The sequence below is a fragment of the Oncorhynchus mykiss genome, chromosome 3 (genome assembly GCF_057628025.1).
Source record: "Oncorhynchus mykiss isolate SJ-2025 chromosome 3, ASM5762802v1, whole genome shotgun sequence".
Taxonomy (NCBI): domain Eukaryota; kingdom Metazoa; phylum Chordata; class Actinopteri; order Salmoniformes; family Salmonidae; genus Oncorhynchus; species Oncorhynchus mykiss.
The window spans coordinates 26181187-26195000 of record NC_143024.1 but is presented as its reverse complement, the minus strand read 5'-3'; the positions used below and the strand labels follow the sequence as shown (position 1 = coordinate 26195000).

General features: G+C 51.8%; 1 protein-coding gene across 16 annotated transcripts in view; it reads left to right on the top strand.

Moving 5' to 3' along the window:
• The window catches only part of LOC110510856 (kin of IRRE-like protein 1), a 52302-nt gene that overhangs the window by 30730 nt on the left and 7758 nt on the right, over positions 1–13814 (top strand). For all 16 annotated transcript variants that reach the window (XM_021592094.3, XM_090226509.1, XM_090226504.1 and 13 more), the window contains exons 3-6: positions 1005–1154; positions 3121–3278; positions 11599–11749; positions 13406–13511. In XM_021592094.3, coding sequence (XP_021447769.2) covers positions 1005–1154; positions 3121–3278; positions 11599–11749; positions 13406–13511 — 565 coding nt within the window. The remainder of the gene's footprint in view (positions 1–1004; positions 1155–3120; positions 3279–11598; positions 11750–13405; positions 13512–13814) is intronic.

The following is a 13814-nucleotide window of genomic DNA, read 5'->3' as shown; positions in this document are numbered from 1 at the left end:
CCTCTCTCTCGCTCTCTCTCTCTCTCTCCGTCTTCCCTCTCTCTCTCTCTCCGTCTTCCCCCTCTCTCTCTGTCTCCCCCCCCCCTCTCTCTCTCTCTCTCTCTCTCTCTCTCTCCGTCTTCCCCTCTCTCTCTGTCTCCCCCGCCTCTCTCTCTCTCTCTCTCTCTCTCTCTCTCTCTCCGTCTTCCCCCTCTCTCTCTGTCTCTCTCTCTCTCTCTCTCTCTGTCTTCCCCCTCTCTCTCTGTCTCCCCCCCTCTCTCTCTCTCTGTCTTCCCCCTCTCTCTCTGTCTCCCCCCCCCTCTCTCTCTCTCTCTCTCTCTCTCTCTCTCTCTCTCTTTTTCTCTCTGTGTCTTCCCCCTCTCTCTCTGTCTCCTCCTCCCCCCTCTCTCCTTCTCTCTCTCTCCACCCTCCCTCTCTCTGTCTCCCCCATCTCTCTCTTTCTCTTTGTCTTTCTCTCTGTCACACTCTAGCTCCCCTACTTCTCTCTCTCCCCCTGATCAATTCATGGTCTCATTAGGAAGCCTTGGCTCTCTGTCTGTCTGTCTACTCAAATTAATGGAGGTGGAGAGAAACAAATATACTGCAGACAGCCTCTCTACCACAAACAGACACAGAGCATTTAATTTGTTGTTTAGCATTTTGAGGCTTTTGTACCAAGGTGGATAATCAATTGGCTGGTGTCACGCGCTGACATTTAGCTGTGTTCTGGACTAGTGGGAAGGTGAATGAGGCTCGGGGTTGACCTTAGACACTACATCTTGATTTTGTCTGTGCTTTAAAGGACAGTCAGTCGCCTCACGCCCCAATCTCACATGTAGCTGTGGCCTTCCCCTAGCCAGTCCCACGCTGCTCAGCCAACTGAACGGCTCAGTGCTTAACTGCTCATTTTGCAGTCTTTTCATTCCGGTTTGGGTTTGTTGTTCTGCTGGTGATTGTTGGGTTTGTTTTCTTGTTTTCTTTCCCATTCTCTGACTCACTGTATTCCTTGTGTTGGCTTAATGCAGGGTGGACACGCTACTCCTTAATGGGAGACCCGCTATCAGGCGAGCACAGCTTGATGATCGACTCGGCAGAGCTGGCTGATGACGCCGTGTACGAGTGTCAGGCTACGCAGGCCGGACTGCGCTCCCACCGAGCCAAGCTCACTGTTCTAGGTAAGATACACAGCTGCTGCACACACCGCACACGGGCACACACACCCTGATCTGCAGGTTGGCTCTACAGAGGGAGATTGTTAAGCACCATTATGGTTCTGACAGACTTACACATGTTTAAAATGCTCACAGTTTCTATGTCTTGTAACTATTTATGACATCACCTGCTGTTATCAACTTTCACAAATAACACCTGGAAAATGTATTTACTGCCGTATATCAGCCCTGTAAATATTTTTCAAACCCAACAGAGCCAGCAAAAAAAACTATTTTCCTTCAGTATCGATAATCAAGACTGTGGAAGTCTAGGATAATGTGATTGCTGCAGTCACAAATGACTTGCGTGGACACTTAAAAAGTCAAGTTCTGCACAGTTAGCACATTTTACAGTGAGTCACAATATTTGTCAACCGTGGGGCAGCTTTTACATTAACGCAAAGTGAGTGATCTACATATTCACCAGGCATCCAGAGGTGGGGAGAGGAGGGTGGTGGTGGAGAGAGGGATGGCGGAGGGGGGTGAGAGGAGAGAGAGAGAGGCCCCTCGTGGGACTCCCAGACAGTGAAACACTGCTGGCACCTGGTGGCCGATGGGGGAACAGGCAGCAGCACATTCATTAGTCTTTACTGAACGTCTCTCTGATGATCTGGCAAATACACCCAACAAAGCAGAGAGACAGTTACAGAAGACACTGGAGCCTCAGCTCTATGCACCAACAACAAGGCTAGGCTACTGTACTGTCTCCCCACTGCCCTGCTTGTTTCTGTCATTTTATGAGCTCGTTTATGCAGCGAGACGAGGGGGAGAAGAAAAGGCAGCGAATGAAAGGCTGGTCATGTGAATTCTGATGCCCCATGATGAAGAACACTGCTCTAATTGGCTTGACTCAGTGTTGGGCCACGCTCCGCTCACTATCCACTTCCTCTCCTCTCCGCTCCTACGACCACGCGCAGCTCGAAAGAGCACAATGCAGCGTGGTCAATAGAGATCACATACACCCACCCAAACCCAGCTTCACAACGCCCGCACTGCACAGAGTGGGGGTGGACGAGGATGGACTGTTTGATTGGTTAGCGTGAGCCTTTGTGGACAGAAAAGGCAGGAGATGTTGTTTCCTAACACTTAGTAGAATGTCCCCATTAAGAGAGGAGCAAATCAAGCAGGGACCAGGGAACAGCCTGTTTCGAGAACGCAGATTCACAGAGGCTAGGGTCTTGAAGTGTGCGTGTGTGTGTGTGTGTGTGTGTGTGTGTGTGTGTGTGTGTGTGTGTGTGTGTAAATCAATGCAGCCAGATGAGACCAAAAAAATCCGGCGCATTCAAAGGAGTCAACGGCGGGAGAGCAGCCAAGGGAGTCGGCATGGAAATTAAAATCACCTAGCACTCGGATTCCATTAGTGTCCGGGCCGCAGTGGCGGAAGGACCTCTGACAATTCAGATACACACACAGAAATTGGTTCAGTGGAGGGAGCAAGAGAGAGAGAGAGATAGACCGGGGCGCAGGCCTGCTGCTGTTTACGCCTGCCATTATTGCCTGGGGAGATAGACACCTTCATCAGGGGTGGCAGCGTGTGCGAAACCATGCAAATAAATGAACAAATAAGCAATTCAGATGAAACATCACTGGGCAGCAGTGGGAGTAAAAGAGTACTAATGCCAGTCTCAATGTTAAGAAGGAAAATGAAATAGCGCTTCTCTTTTTTTCTTCTCAAAGCCAAATGTTGTCGGTTTCCATTCCAGTCTACAAAGTAGAAACACACCTCGCGAACCAACACGATGATGAAAGAATATTGTTTTCTCTGTGTGCAGTGGATGAATTGATGCAGCGTTAACACATCACATTAATCTCACTAGATGTTCCTCTCATTCAGAAGTGTACTGTGTACTGTAAAAGGAGCTTTCAGTTTGGTGGGTTGTTTCTCTCCTCTAACATGAATGCGTTGTGTTTCCTCCTTCTCTCCCTGTAGTTCCCCCCACAGACCCGGTGGTGGAGGGAGGTCCTATCATACGTGTGAAGGCCCACACACCCTACAACCTCACCTGCCGCGCCTCGGGGGCCAAGCCTGCCGCCGAGATCACCTGGTACAGAGACGGAGAGGTCATGGACACGGCCATATACTCCAAGGTACAGAAAGACTACAGCATAATCAGATAACAGGTCGGGCCAGGGCAGGTTAGAGAGACCAGGGCCATGCCCAACCTCATCAGGATCCACTAACACACACACCAGCACAGCTCAGCAGAGTACAGCAGAGCCCACCTAAGCAGGCCATGGCAGGGTACAGCAGAGCCCATCTAAGCAGGCTATGGCAGGGTACAGCAGAGCTCATCTAAGCAGGCTATGGCAGGGTACAGCAGAGCCCATCTAAGCAGGCTATGGCAGGGTACAGCAGAGCTCATCTAAGCAGGCTACAGCAGGGTACAGCAGAGCCCATCTAAGCAGGCTATATGGCAGGGTACAGCAGAGCTCATCTAAGCAGGCTATGGCAGGGTACAGCAGAGCCCAGCTTAGCAGGCTACGGCAGGGTACAGCAGAGCTCATCTAAGCAGGCTATGGCAGGGTACAGCAGAGCCCATCTAAGCAGGCTATGGCAGGGTACAACAGACCCCAGCTTAGCAGGCTATGGCAGGGTACAGCAGAGACCATCTAAGCAGGTTATGGCAGGGTACAGCAGAGACCTTCTAAGCAGGCTATGGCAGGGTACAGCAGAGACCATCTTAGCAGGCTATGGCAGGGTACAGCAGAGACCATCTTAGCAGGCTATGGCAGGGTACAGCAGAGACCAGCTTAGCAGGCTATGGCAGGGTACAACAGACCCCAGGTTAGCAGGCTATGGCAGGGTACAACAGACCCCAGCTTAGCAGGCTATGGCAGGGTACAGCAGAGACCATCTTAGCAGGCTATGGCAGGGTACAGCAGAGACCATCTTAGCAGGCTATGGCAGGGTACACCAGACCCCAGCTTAGCAGGCTATGACAGGGTACAGCAGAGACCATCTTAGCAGGCTATGGCAGGGTACAGCAGAGACCATCTTAGCAGGCTATGGCAGGGTACAACAGACCCCAGCTTAGCAGGCTATGGCAGGGTACAACAGACCCCAGCTTAGCAGGCTATGGCAGGGTACAGCAGAGACCATCTAAGCAGGTTATGGCAGGGTACAGCAGAGACCTTCAAAGCAGGCTATGGCAGGGTACAGCAGAGACCATCTAAGCAGGCTATGGCAGGGTACAACAGACCCCAGCTTAGCAGGCTATGGCAAGGTACAACAGACCCCAGCTTAGCAGGCTATGGCAGGGTACACCAGACCCCAGCTTAGCAGGCTATGGCAAGGTACAACAGACCCCAGCTTAGCAGGCTATGGCAGGGTACACCAGACCCCAGCTTAGCAGGCTATGGCAGGGTACAGCAGAGACCAGCTTAGCAGGCTATGGCAGGGTACAGCAGAGACCATCTAAGCAGGCTATGGCAGGGTACAACAGACCCCAGCTTAGCAGGCTATGGCAGGGTACAACAGACCCCAGCTTAGCAGGCTATGGCAGGGTACAGCAGAGAACATCTAAGCAGGTTATGGCAGGGTACAGCAGAGACCATCTAAGCAGGCTATGGCAGGGTACAACAGAACCCAGCTTAGCAGGCTATGGCAGGGTACAGCAGAGACCATCTTAGCAGGCTATGGCAGGGTACAGCAGAGACCATCTTAGCAGGCTATGGCAGGGTACACCAGACCCCAGCTTAGCAGGCTATGGCAGGGTACAGCAGAGACCATCTTAGCAGGCTATGGCAGGGTACAGCAGAGACCATCTTAGCAGGCTATGGCAGGGTACAACAGACCCCAGCTTAGCAGGCTATGGCAGGGTACAACAGACCACAGCTTAGCAGGCTATGGCAGGGTACAGCAGAGACCATCTTAGCAGGCTATGGCAGGGTACAGCAGAGACCATCTTAGCAGGCTATGGCAGGGTACAGGAGAGACCATCTTAGCAGGCTATGGCAGGGTACACCAGACCCCAGCTTAGCAGGCTATGACAGGGTACAGCAGAGACCATCTTAGCAGGCTATGGCAGGGTACAGCAGAGACCATCTTAGCAGGCTATGGCAGGGTACAACAGACCCCAGCTTAGCAGGCTATGGCAGGGTACAACAGACCCCAGCTTAGCAGGCTATGGCAGGGTACAGCAGAGACCATCTTAGCAGGCTATGGCAGGGTACAGCAGAGACCATCTTAGCAGGCTATGGCAGGGTACAGCAGAGACCATCTTAGCAGGCTATGGCAGGGTACAACAGACCCCAGCTTAGCAGGCTATGGCAGGGTACAACAGACCCCAGCTTAGCAGGCTATGGCAGGGTACAACAGACCCCAGCTTAGCAGGCTATGGCAGGGTACAACAGACCCCAGCTTAGCAGGCTATGGCAGGGTACAACAGACCCCAGCTTAGCAGGCTATGGCAGGGTACAACAGACCCCAGCTTAGCAGGCTATGGCAGGGTACAACAGACCCCAGCTTAGCAGGCTATGGCAGGGTACAACAGACCCCAGCTTAGCAGGCTATGGCAGGGTACAACAGACCCCAGCTTAGCAGGCTATGGCAGGGTACAACAGACCCCAGCTTAGCAGGCTATGGCAGGGTACAGCAGAGACCATCTAAGCAGGTTATGGCAGGGTACAGCAGAGACCTTCTAAGCAGGCTATGGCAGGGTACAGCAGAGACCATCTTAGCAGGCTATGGCAGGGTACAGCAGAGACCATCTTAGCAGGCTATGGCAGGGTACAGCAGAGACCAGCTTAGCAGGCTATGGCAGGGTACAACAGACCCCAGCTTAGCAGGCTATGGCAGGGTACAACAGACCCCAGCTTAGCAGGCTATGGCAGGGTACAACAGACCCCAGCTTAGCAGGCTATGGCAGGGTACAGCAGAGACCATCTAAGCAGGTTATGGCAGGGTACAGCAGAGACCTTCAAAGCAGGCTATGGCAGGGTACAGCAGAGACCATCTAAGCAGGCTATGGCAGGGTACAACAGACCCCAGCTTAGCAGGCTATGGCAAGGTACAACAGACCCCAGCTTAGCAGGCTATGGCAGGGTACACCAGACCCCAGCTTTGCAGGCTATGGCAAGGTACAACAGACCCCAGCTTAGCAGGCTATGGCAGGGTACACCAGACCCCAGCTTAGCAAGCTATGGCAGGGTACAGCAGAGACCAGCTTAGCAGGCTATGGCAGGGTACAGCAGAGACCATCTAAGCAGGCTATGGCAGGGTACAACAGACCCCAGCTTAGCAGGCTATGGCAGGGTACAACAGACCCCAGCTTAGCAGGCTATGGCAGGGTACAGCAGAGAACATCTAAGCAGGTTATGGCAGGGTACAACAGAGACCTTCTAAGCAGGCTATGGCAGGGTACAGCAGAGACCATCTAAGCAGGCTATGGCAGGGTACAACAGACCCCAGCTTAGCAGGCTATGGCAGGGTACAACAGACCCCAGCTTAGCAGGCTATGGCAGGGTACAGCAGAGACCATCTAAGCAGGCTATGGCAGGGTACAGCAGAGACCATCTAAGCAGGCTATGGCAGGGTACAACAGAACCCAGCTTAGCAGGCTATGGCAGGGTACAGCAGAGACCATCTTAGCAGGCTATGGCAGGGTACAGCAGAGACCATCTTAGCAGGCTATGGCAGGGTACACCAGACCCCAGCTTAGCAGGCTATGGCAGGGTACAGCAGAGACCATCTTAGCAGGCTATGGCAGGGTACAGCAGAGACCATCTTAGCAGGCTATGGCAGGGTACAACAGACCCCAGCTTAGCAGGCTATGGCAGGGTACAACAGACCACAGCTTAGCAGGCTATGGCAGGGTACAGCAGAGACCATCTTAGCAGGCTATGGCAGGGTACAGCAGAGACCATCTTAGCAGGCTATGGCAGGGTACAGGAGAGACCATCTTAGCAGGCTATGGCAGGGTACACCAGACCCCAGCTTAGCAGGCTATGACAGGGTACAGCAGAGACCATCTTAGCAGGCTATGGCAGGGTACAGCAGAGACCATCTTAGCAGGCTATGGCAGGGTACAACAGACCCCAGCTTAGCAGGCTATGGCAGGGTACAACAGACCCCAGCTTAGCAGGCTATGGCAGGGTACAGCAGAGACCATCTTAGCAGGCTATGGCAGGGTACAGCAGAGACCATCTTAGCAGGCTATGGCAGGGTACAGCAGAGACCATCTTAGCAGGCTATGGCAGGGTACAACAGACCCCAGCTTAGCAGGCTATGGCAGGGTACAACAGACCCCAGCTTAGCAGGCTATGGCAGGGTACAACAGACCCCAGCTTAGCAGGCTATGGCAGGGTACAACAGACCCCAGCTTAGCAGGCTATGGCAGGGTACAACAGACCCCAGCTTAGCAGGCTATGGCAGGGTACAACAGACCCCAGCTTAGCAGGCTATGGCAGGGTACAACAGACCCCAGCTTAGCAGGCTATGGCAGGGTACAACAGACCCCAGCTTAGCAGGCTATGGCAGGGTACAACAGACCCCAGCTTAGCAGGCTATGGCAGGGTACAGCAGAGACCATCTAAGCAGGTTATGGCAGGGTACAGCAGAGACCTTCTAAGCAGGCTATGGCAGGGTACAGCAGAGACCATCTTAGCAGGCTATGGCAGGGTACAGCAGAGACCATCTTAGCAGGCTATGGCAGGGTACAGCAGAGACCAGCTTAGCAGGCTATGGCAGGGTACAACAGACCCCAGGTTAGCAGGCTATGGCAGGGTACAACAGACCCCAGCTTAGCAGGCTATGGCAGGGTACAGCAGAGACCATCTTATCAGGCTATGGCAGGGTACAGCAGAGACCATCTTAGCAGGCTATGGCAGGGTACACCAGACCCCAGCTTAGCAGGCTATGGCAGGGTACAGCAGAGACCAGCTCAGCAGGCTATGGCAGGGTACAGCAGAGACCATCTAAGCAGGCTATGGCAGGGTACAACAGACCCCAGCTTAGCAGGCTATGGCAGGGTACAACAGACCCCAGCTTAGCAGGCTATGGCAGGGTACAACAGACCCCAGCTTAGCAGGCTATGGCAGGGTACAGCAGAGACCATCTAAGCAGGTTATGGCAGGGTACAGCAGAGACCTTCAAAGCAGGCTATGGCAGGGTACAGCAGAGACCATCTAAGCAGGCTATGGCAGGGTACAACAGACCCCAGCTTAGCAGGCTATGGCAAGGTACAACAGACCCCAGCTTAGCAGGCTATGGCAGGGTACACCAGACCCCAGCTTAGCAGGCTATGGCAAGGTACAACAGACCCCAGCTTAGCAGGCTATGGCAGGGTACACCAGACCCCAGCTTAGCAGGCTATGGCAGGGTACAGCAGAGACCAGCTTAGCAGGCTATGGCAGGGTACAGCAGAGACCATCTAAGCAGGCTATGGCAGGGTACAACAGACCCCAGCTTAGCAGGCTATGGCAGGGTACAACAGACCCCAGCTTAGCAGGCTATGGCAGGGTACAGCAGAGAACATCTAAGCAGGTTATGGCAGGGTACAACAGAGACCTTCTAAGCAGGCTATGGCAGGGTACAGCAGAGACCATCTAAGCAGGCTATGGCAGGGTACAACAGACCCCAGCTTAGCAGGCTATGGCAGGGTACAACAGACCCCAGCTTAGCAGGCTATGGCAGGGTACAGCAGAGACCATCTAAGCAGGCTATGGCAGGGTACAGCAGAGACCATCTAAGCAGGCTATGGCAGGGTACAACAGAACCCAGCTTAGCAGGCTATGGCAGGGTACAGCAGAGACCATCTTAGCAGGCTATGGCAGGGTACAGCAGAGACCATCTTAGCAGGCTATGGCAGGGTACACCAGACCCCAGCTTAGCAGGCTATGGCAGGGTACAGCAGAGACCATCTTAGCAGGCTATGGCAGGGTACAGCAGAGACCATCTTAGCAGGCTATGGCAGGGTACAACAGACCCCAGCTTAGCAGGCTATGGCAGGGTACAACAGACCACAGCTTAGCAGGCTATGGCAGGGTACAGCAGAGACCATCTTAGCAGGCTATGGCAGGGTACAGCAGAGACCATCTTAGCAGGCTATGGCAGGGTACAGGAGAGACCATCTTAGCAGGCTATGGCAGGGTACACCAGACCCCAGCTTAGCAGGCTATGACAGGGTACAGCAGAGACCATCTTAGCAGGCTATGGCAGGGTACAGCAGAGACCATCTTAGCAGGCTATGGCAGGGTACAACAGACCCCAGCTTAGCAGGCTATGGCAGGGTACAACAGACCCCAGCTTAGCAGGCTATGGCAGGGTACAGCAGAGACCATCTTAGCAGGCTATGGCAGGGTACAGCAGAGACCATCTTAGCAGGCTATGGCAGGGTACAGCAGAGACCATCTTAGCAGGCTATGGCAGGGTACAACAGACCCCAGCTTAGCAGGCTATGGCAGGGTACAACAGACCCCAGCTTAGCAGGCTATGGCAGGGTACAACAGACCCCAGCTTAGCAGGCTATGGCAGGGTACAACAGACCCCAGCTTAGCAGGCTATGGCAGGGTACAACAGACCCCAGCTTAGCAGGCTATGGCAGGGTACAACAGACCCCAGCTTAGCAGGCTATGGCAGGGTACAACAGACCCCAGCTTAGCAGGCTATGGCAGGGTACAACAGACCCCAGCTTAGCAGGCTATGGCAGGGTACAACAGACCCCAGCTTAGCAGGCTATGGCAGGGTATAGCAGCTACTCAAAATGCAGCAACTTTATCTCAGGGCAGAATACAGAAGCAGACTCTTCCTTTTCTCTGTTTTCTCTCTATTTTCTTCATTTTCTTCTCAATTCCTCTCTTTCTCTCTCAGGACTTATTCTTTCTGTCCCTACCTGCCTCTCTGCAGTCCCCCTCCCCTTTTTCACTCATACCTGAACCCCCCTCCTCTCTCCCCTACTCCCCCTCCCCTCACACTCTAATGCACTGACACTACAGCATAACTGGAGCATGCCAAAGCTCAGACAGGCATGAGCGTTTGATACAGTAGAATTTCTGCTGAGGAGAAATCACCCACAACAATGCCAAAACACAATGGGGGGACGCGCCAGAGCGTGAACCAGCCGCAGTCGGGAAAGACTCACATTTGTCATACTCTCTGACCACGCTAAACTACGCTAAACGACACATTTAAGGAGACTAGAGCCCGCAGTGGAGAAAAGGAGGGGGGCAGGAGGGGAGAGAAAGAGATAGGGAGAGAGAAAGTGGGAGTAAAAGAAAGAAGGGTGGGAGATACTGAAATGCAGTTCACCGAAAGAAAGAAAACGGGTGCTTTTAGAGAGAGGGAGGGCTAGAGTAGGGGAGGGGGAGGTGGAGAGGGGGAGAGGTGGCTTGGGGCAGAGTGAGAGGTGGTGACAGGGAGTGATGCGACTCGATCTAGCGTAAAAATGCTTTTTGTGTGTCTGGCTGAGGAAGTGAACGGCCTGGTCCATTGATTCAGCTGTCTGTTTGTCCGTCCGTCCAGGGAATGGGCTCTGCTCTGCCCTTGCCCTTTTCCAGAGCTGCCTGTGAGACAACCCTCCCCCGGCCCCCCCTCCTCACGGCTACAGCCCAGAAATACAGACATAGCCACCCCTGCCATTACTGCACACTGTCTGACAGCCCTGTGTGTGTGTGTGTGTGTGTGTGTGTGTGTGTGTGTGTGTGTGTGTGTGTGTGTGTGTGTGTGTGTGTGTGTGTGTGTGTGTGTGTGTGTGTGCGTGCGTTTCTTTGTGTGTGCGTCAAAAGCGACGGGCGATATCTCCAGAATCTACCCCTTTCCTCACTTAGACGTATTGATTCCTGCGAGCAATAAATAGATCTCAAAGATGATGACAAACAAGGAGCGCTGACTGGGAGCACTCTCAGAAATGTGGGAACAGCACAATATCCCCAGGCGCACCATAAAATATATGATTTAACCGCCATGCCAATGGACTGGATGGCAATTTGAATGCCTCACACGTCAGAAAGATAGGTCCCGCAGTGTCACAAACACCTAGAGGGGGAAGACTCAGCAGGGCCTTACTATGAGCCTATACCTATTCTATACCTTATTTCCCTACTTAAACCATTTTGTCTCTTTAGGGACCAACATATATCAATTCATGGATCTAGCCCAAGAGGGGAAATAAGGACTCATAACTCCCTCTGCATGTTTAACAGCTGTCTCTTGTCTGTCTTGGCCATTGAGATGTACAGTAAACATCGTAGATGTCTTATCTCCATGTCTCTGGTCTGTCTTGGCCATTGAGATGTACAGTAAACATCGTAGATGTCTTATCTCCATGTCTCTGGTCTGTCTTGGCCATTGAGATGTACAGTAAACATCGTAGATGTCTTGTCTCCATGTCTCTGGTCTGTCTTGGCCATTGAGATGTACAGTAAACATCGTAGATGTCTTGTCTCCATGTCTCTGGTCTGTCTCTCCTAGATGCGGATGGAGGATGGGAAGAGAGAACTGGCTGTCAGTATGCTTCCTGTGGTGCCGGAGGACAAGGACTCTGGCCGTACCTACACCTGTCGCGTCCTCAACCCCGCCGCCCCCGCCGGACTCCAGACCTCTGTCACCATCAACGTCCAGCGTGAGTGTCCTCAGTGGCACTTAGTGTCCCATACAGTCACTCTGTAGTGTCCTCGTCCCGCGTGATGAGGACACACCTAAGGTACAACACTCCCTAGTGTCCTCGTCCCAGTGATGGGGACACACTCGGGTACGAAACTCCGTAGTGTCCTCGTCCCAGTGATGAGGACACACCTAAGGTACAACACTCCCTAGTGTCCTCGTCCCAGTGATGGGGACACATTCGGGTACGAAACTCCGTAGTGTCCTCGTCCCAGTGATGGGGACACACTCGGGTACGAAACTCCGTAGTGTCCTCGTCCCAGTGATGGGGACACACTCGGGTACGAAACTCCGTAGTGTCCTCGTCCCAGTGATGCAGTGATGGGGACACACTCGGGTATGAAACTCTGTAGTGTCCTCGTCCCAGTGATGGGAACACACCTTGGGTACAACACTGTAGTGCCCTCGTCCCAGTGATGGGGACACACCCAAGGTACAACACTCTGTCAGAGGATGGAGAACACAGAGTCAAATACATTCAACTACCAACTATTAGACTTGAATACTACTTAGTATGTACTGATGTATTGTCCATGGACACTAGTATGCTAGTGTGGATATTGGGACATAGTCCTATTGGTAAATTGTATACAAATATACTGCCAATAACGACAAGGTAGTAGCCTATACACATATATCATCTATAATATATTTATTTATATACTTTAGGCATTAGTTGAGGGCTTTGGTTGAATAAATACATTTCACCCAGCACCACTTTAGAGTTAATGGAAGAGTGGTTAGTTCTGCCTTCCTGCACATGCACTCGCTTACCCTTCAATGATTCATACACTAACCTCTCTGTGACAAACACACACCCCTTCAAATGTATTTATTTTTATTTTATTTCACCTCTATTTAACCAGGTAGGCAAGTTGACAACAAGTTCTCATTTACAATTGCGACCTGGCCAAGATAAAGCAAAGCAGTTCGACAGATACAACGACACAGAGTTACACATGGAGTAAAACAAACATACAGTCAATAATACAGTATAAAAATAAGTCTAAATACAATGTGAGCAAGTGAGGTGAGATAAGGGAGGTAAAGGCAAAAAAAGGCCATGGTGGCGAAGTAAATACAATATAGCAAGTAAAACACTGGAATGGTTGATTTGCAGTGGAAGAATGTGCAAAGTAGAGATATAAATAATGGGGTGCAAAGGAGCAAAATAAATAAATTAAATACAGTAGGGGGAGAGGTAGTTGTTTGGGATAAATTATAGATGGGCTATGTACAGGTGCAGGAATCTGTGAGCTGCTCTGACAGCTGGTGCTTGAAGCTAGTGAGGGAGATAAGTGTTTCCAGTTTCAGAGATTTTTTGTAGTTCGTTCCAGTCATTGGCAGCAAAGAACTGGAAGGAGAGGCGACCAAAGAAAGAATTGGTTTTGGGGGTGACCAGAGAGCGTGTGCTACAGGTGGTCCTAGCTATGGGTCCTAGCTCAGTGACACTTACCTCCAGTGTTCACAGAGCTTCCTTTAGTACTGCTGTCCTGTTCCTTCTCCCTTGACTGACACAAATTCAGCCTTCATATACTGTAGAATCATAGTGATAGATATGACACATACTAAGTTCACCTCTCAGTAATGTTGTGTGTTCCCCTCCGTCCTGCAGACCCCCCATCAGTGACCCTGTCCGTCCAGCCTCAGACTGTCATGGAGGGAGCCAAGGTTCTGTTCATCTGCTCTGCCTCTGCCAACCCTGAGATCACAGGATACAGGTAAAAAAAAACAGCACCTCAACCTACACTTTGTTGGGTTCATTTCTTTCATGAAGTCAGTGTGTGCTGCATTATTATGGAACTATTAGCCTTTTAGTTGGTCCAGTTTGGACTTTATCATTATTAACGCACATGTAACTCAAAATGATCTAGTGATCCAGTGACCTGCTAACCCAATATGTTCTGGTAAACCAAAGTGATCTTGTAACCCAATGTGATGTGGTAAATTGACCTTCTAACCCTATGTGATGTGGTAAATTGACCTTCTATCCCTGTGTGCTGTGGTAAATTGACCTTCTAACC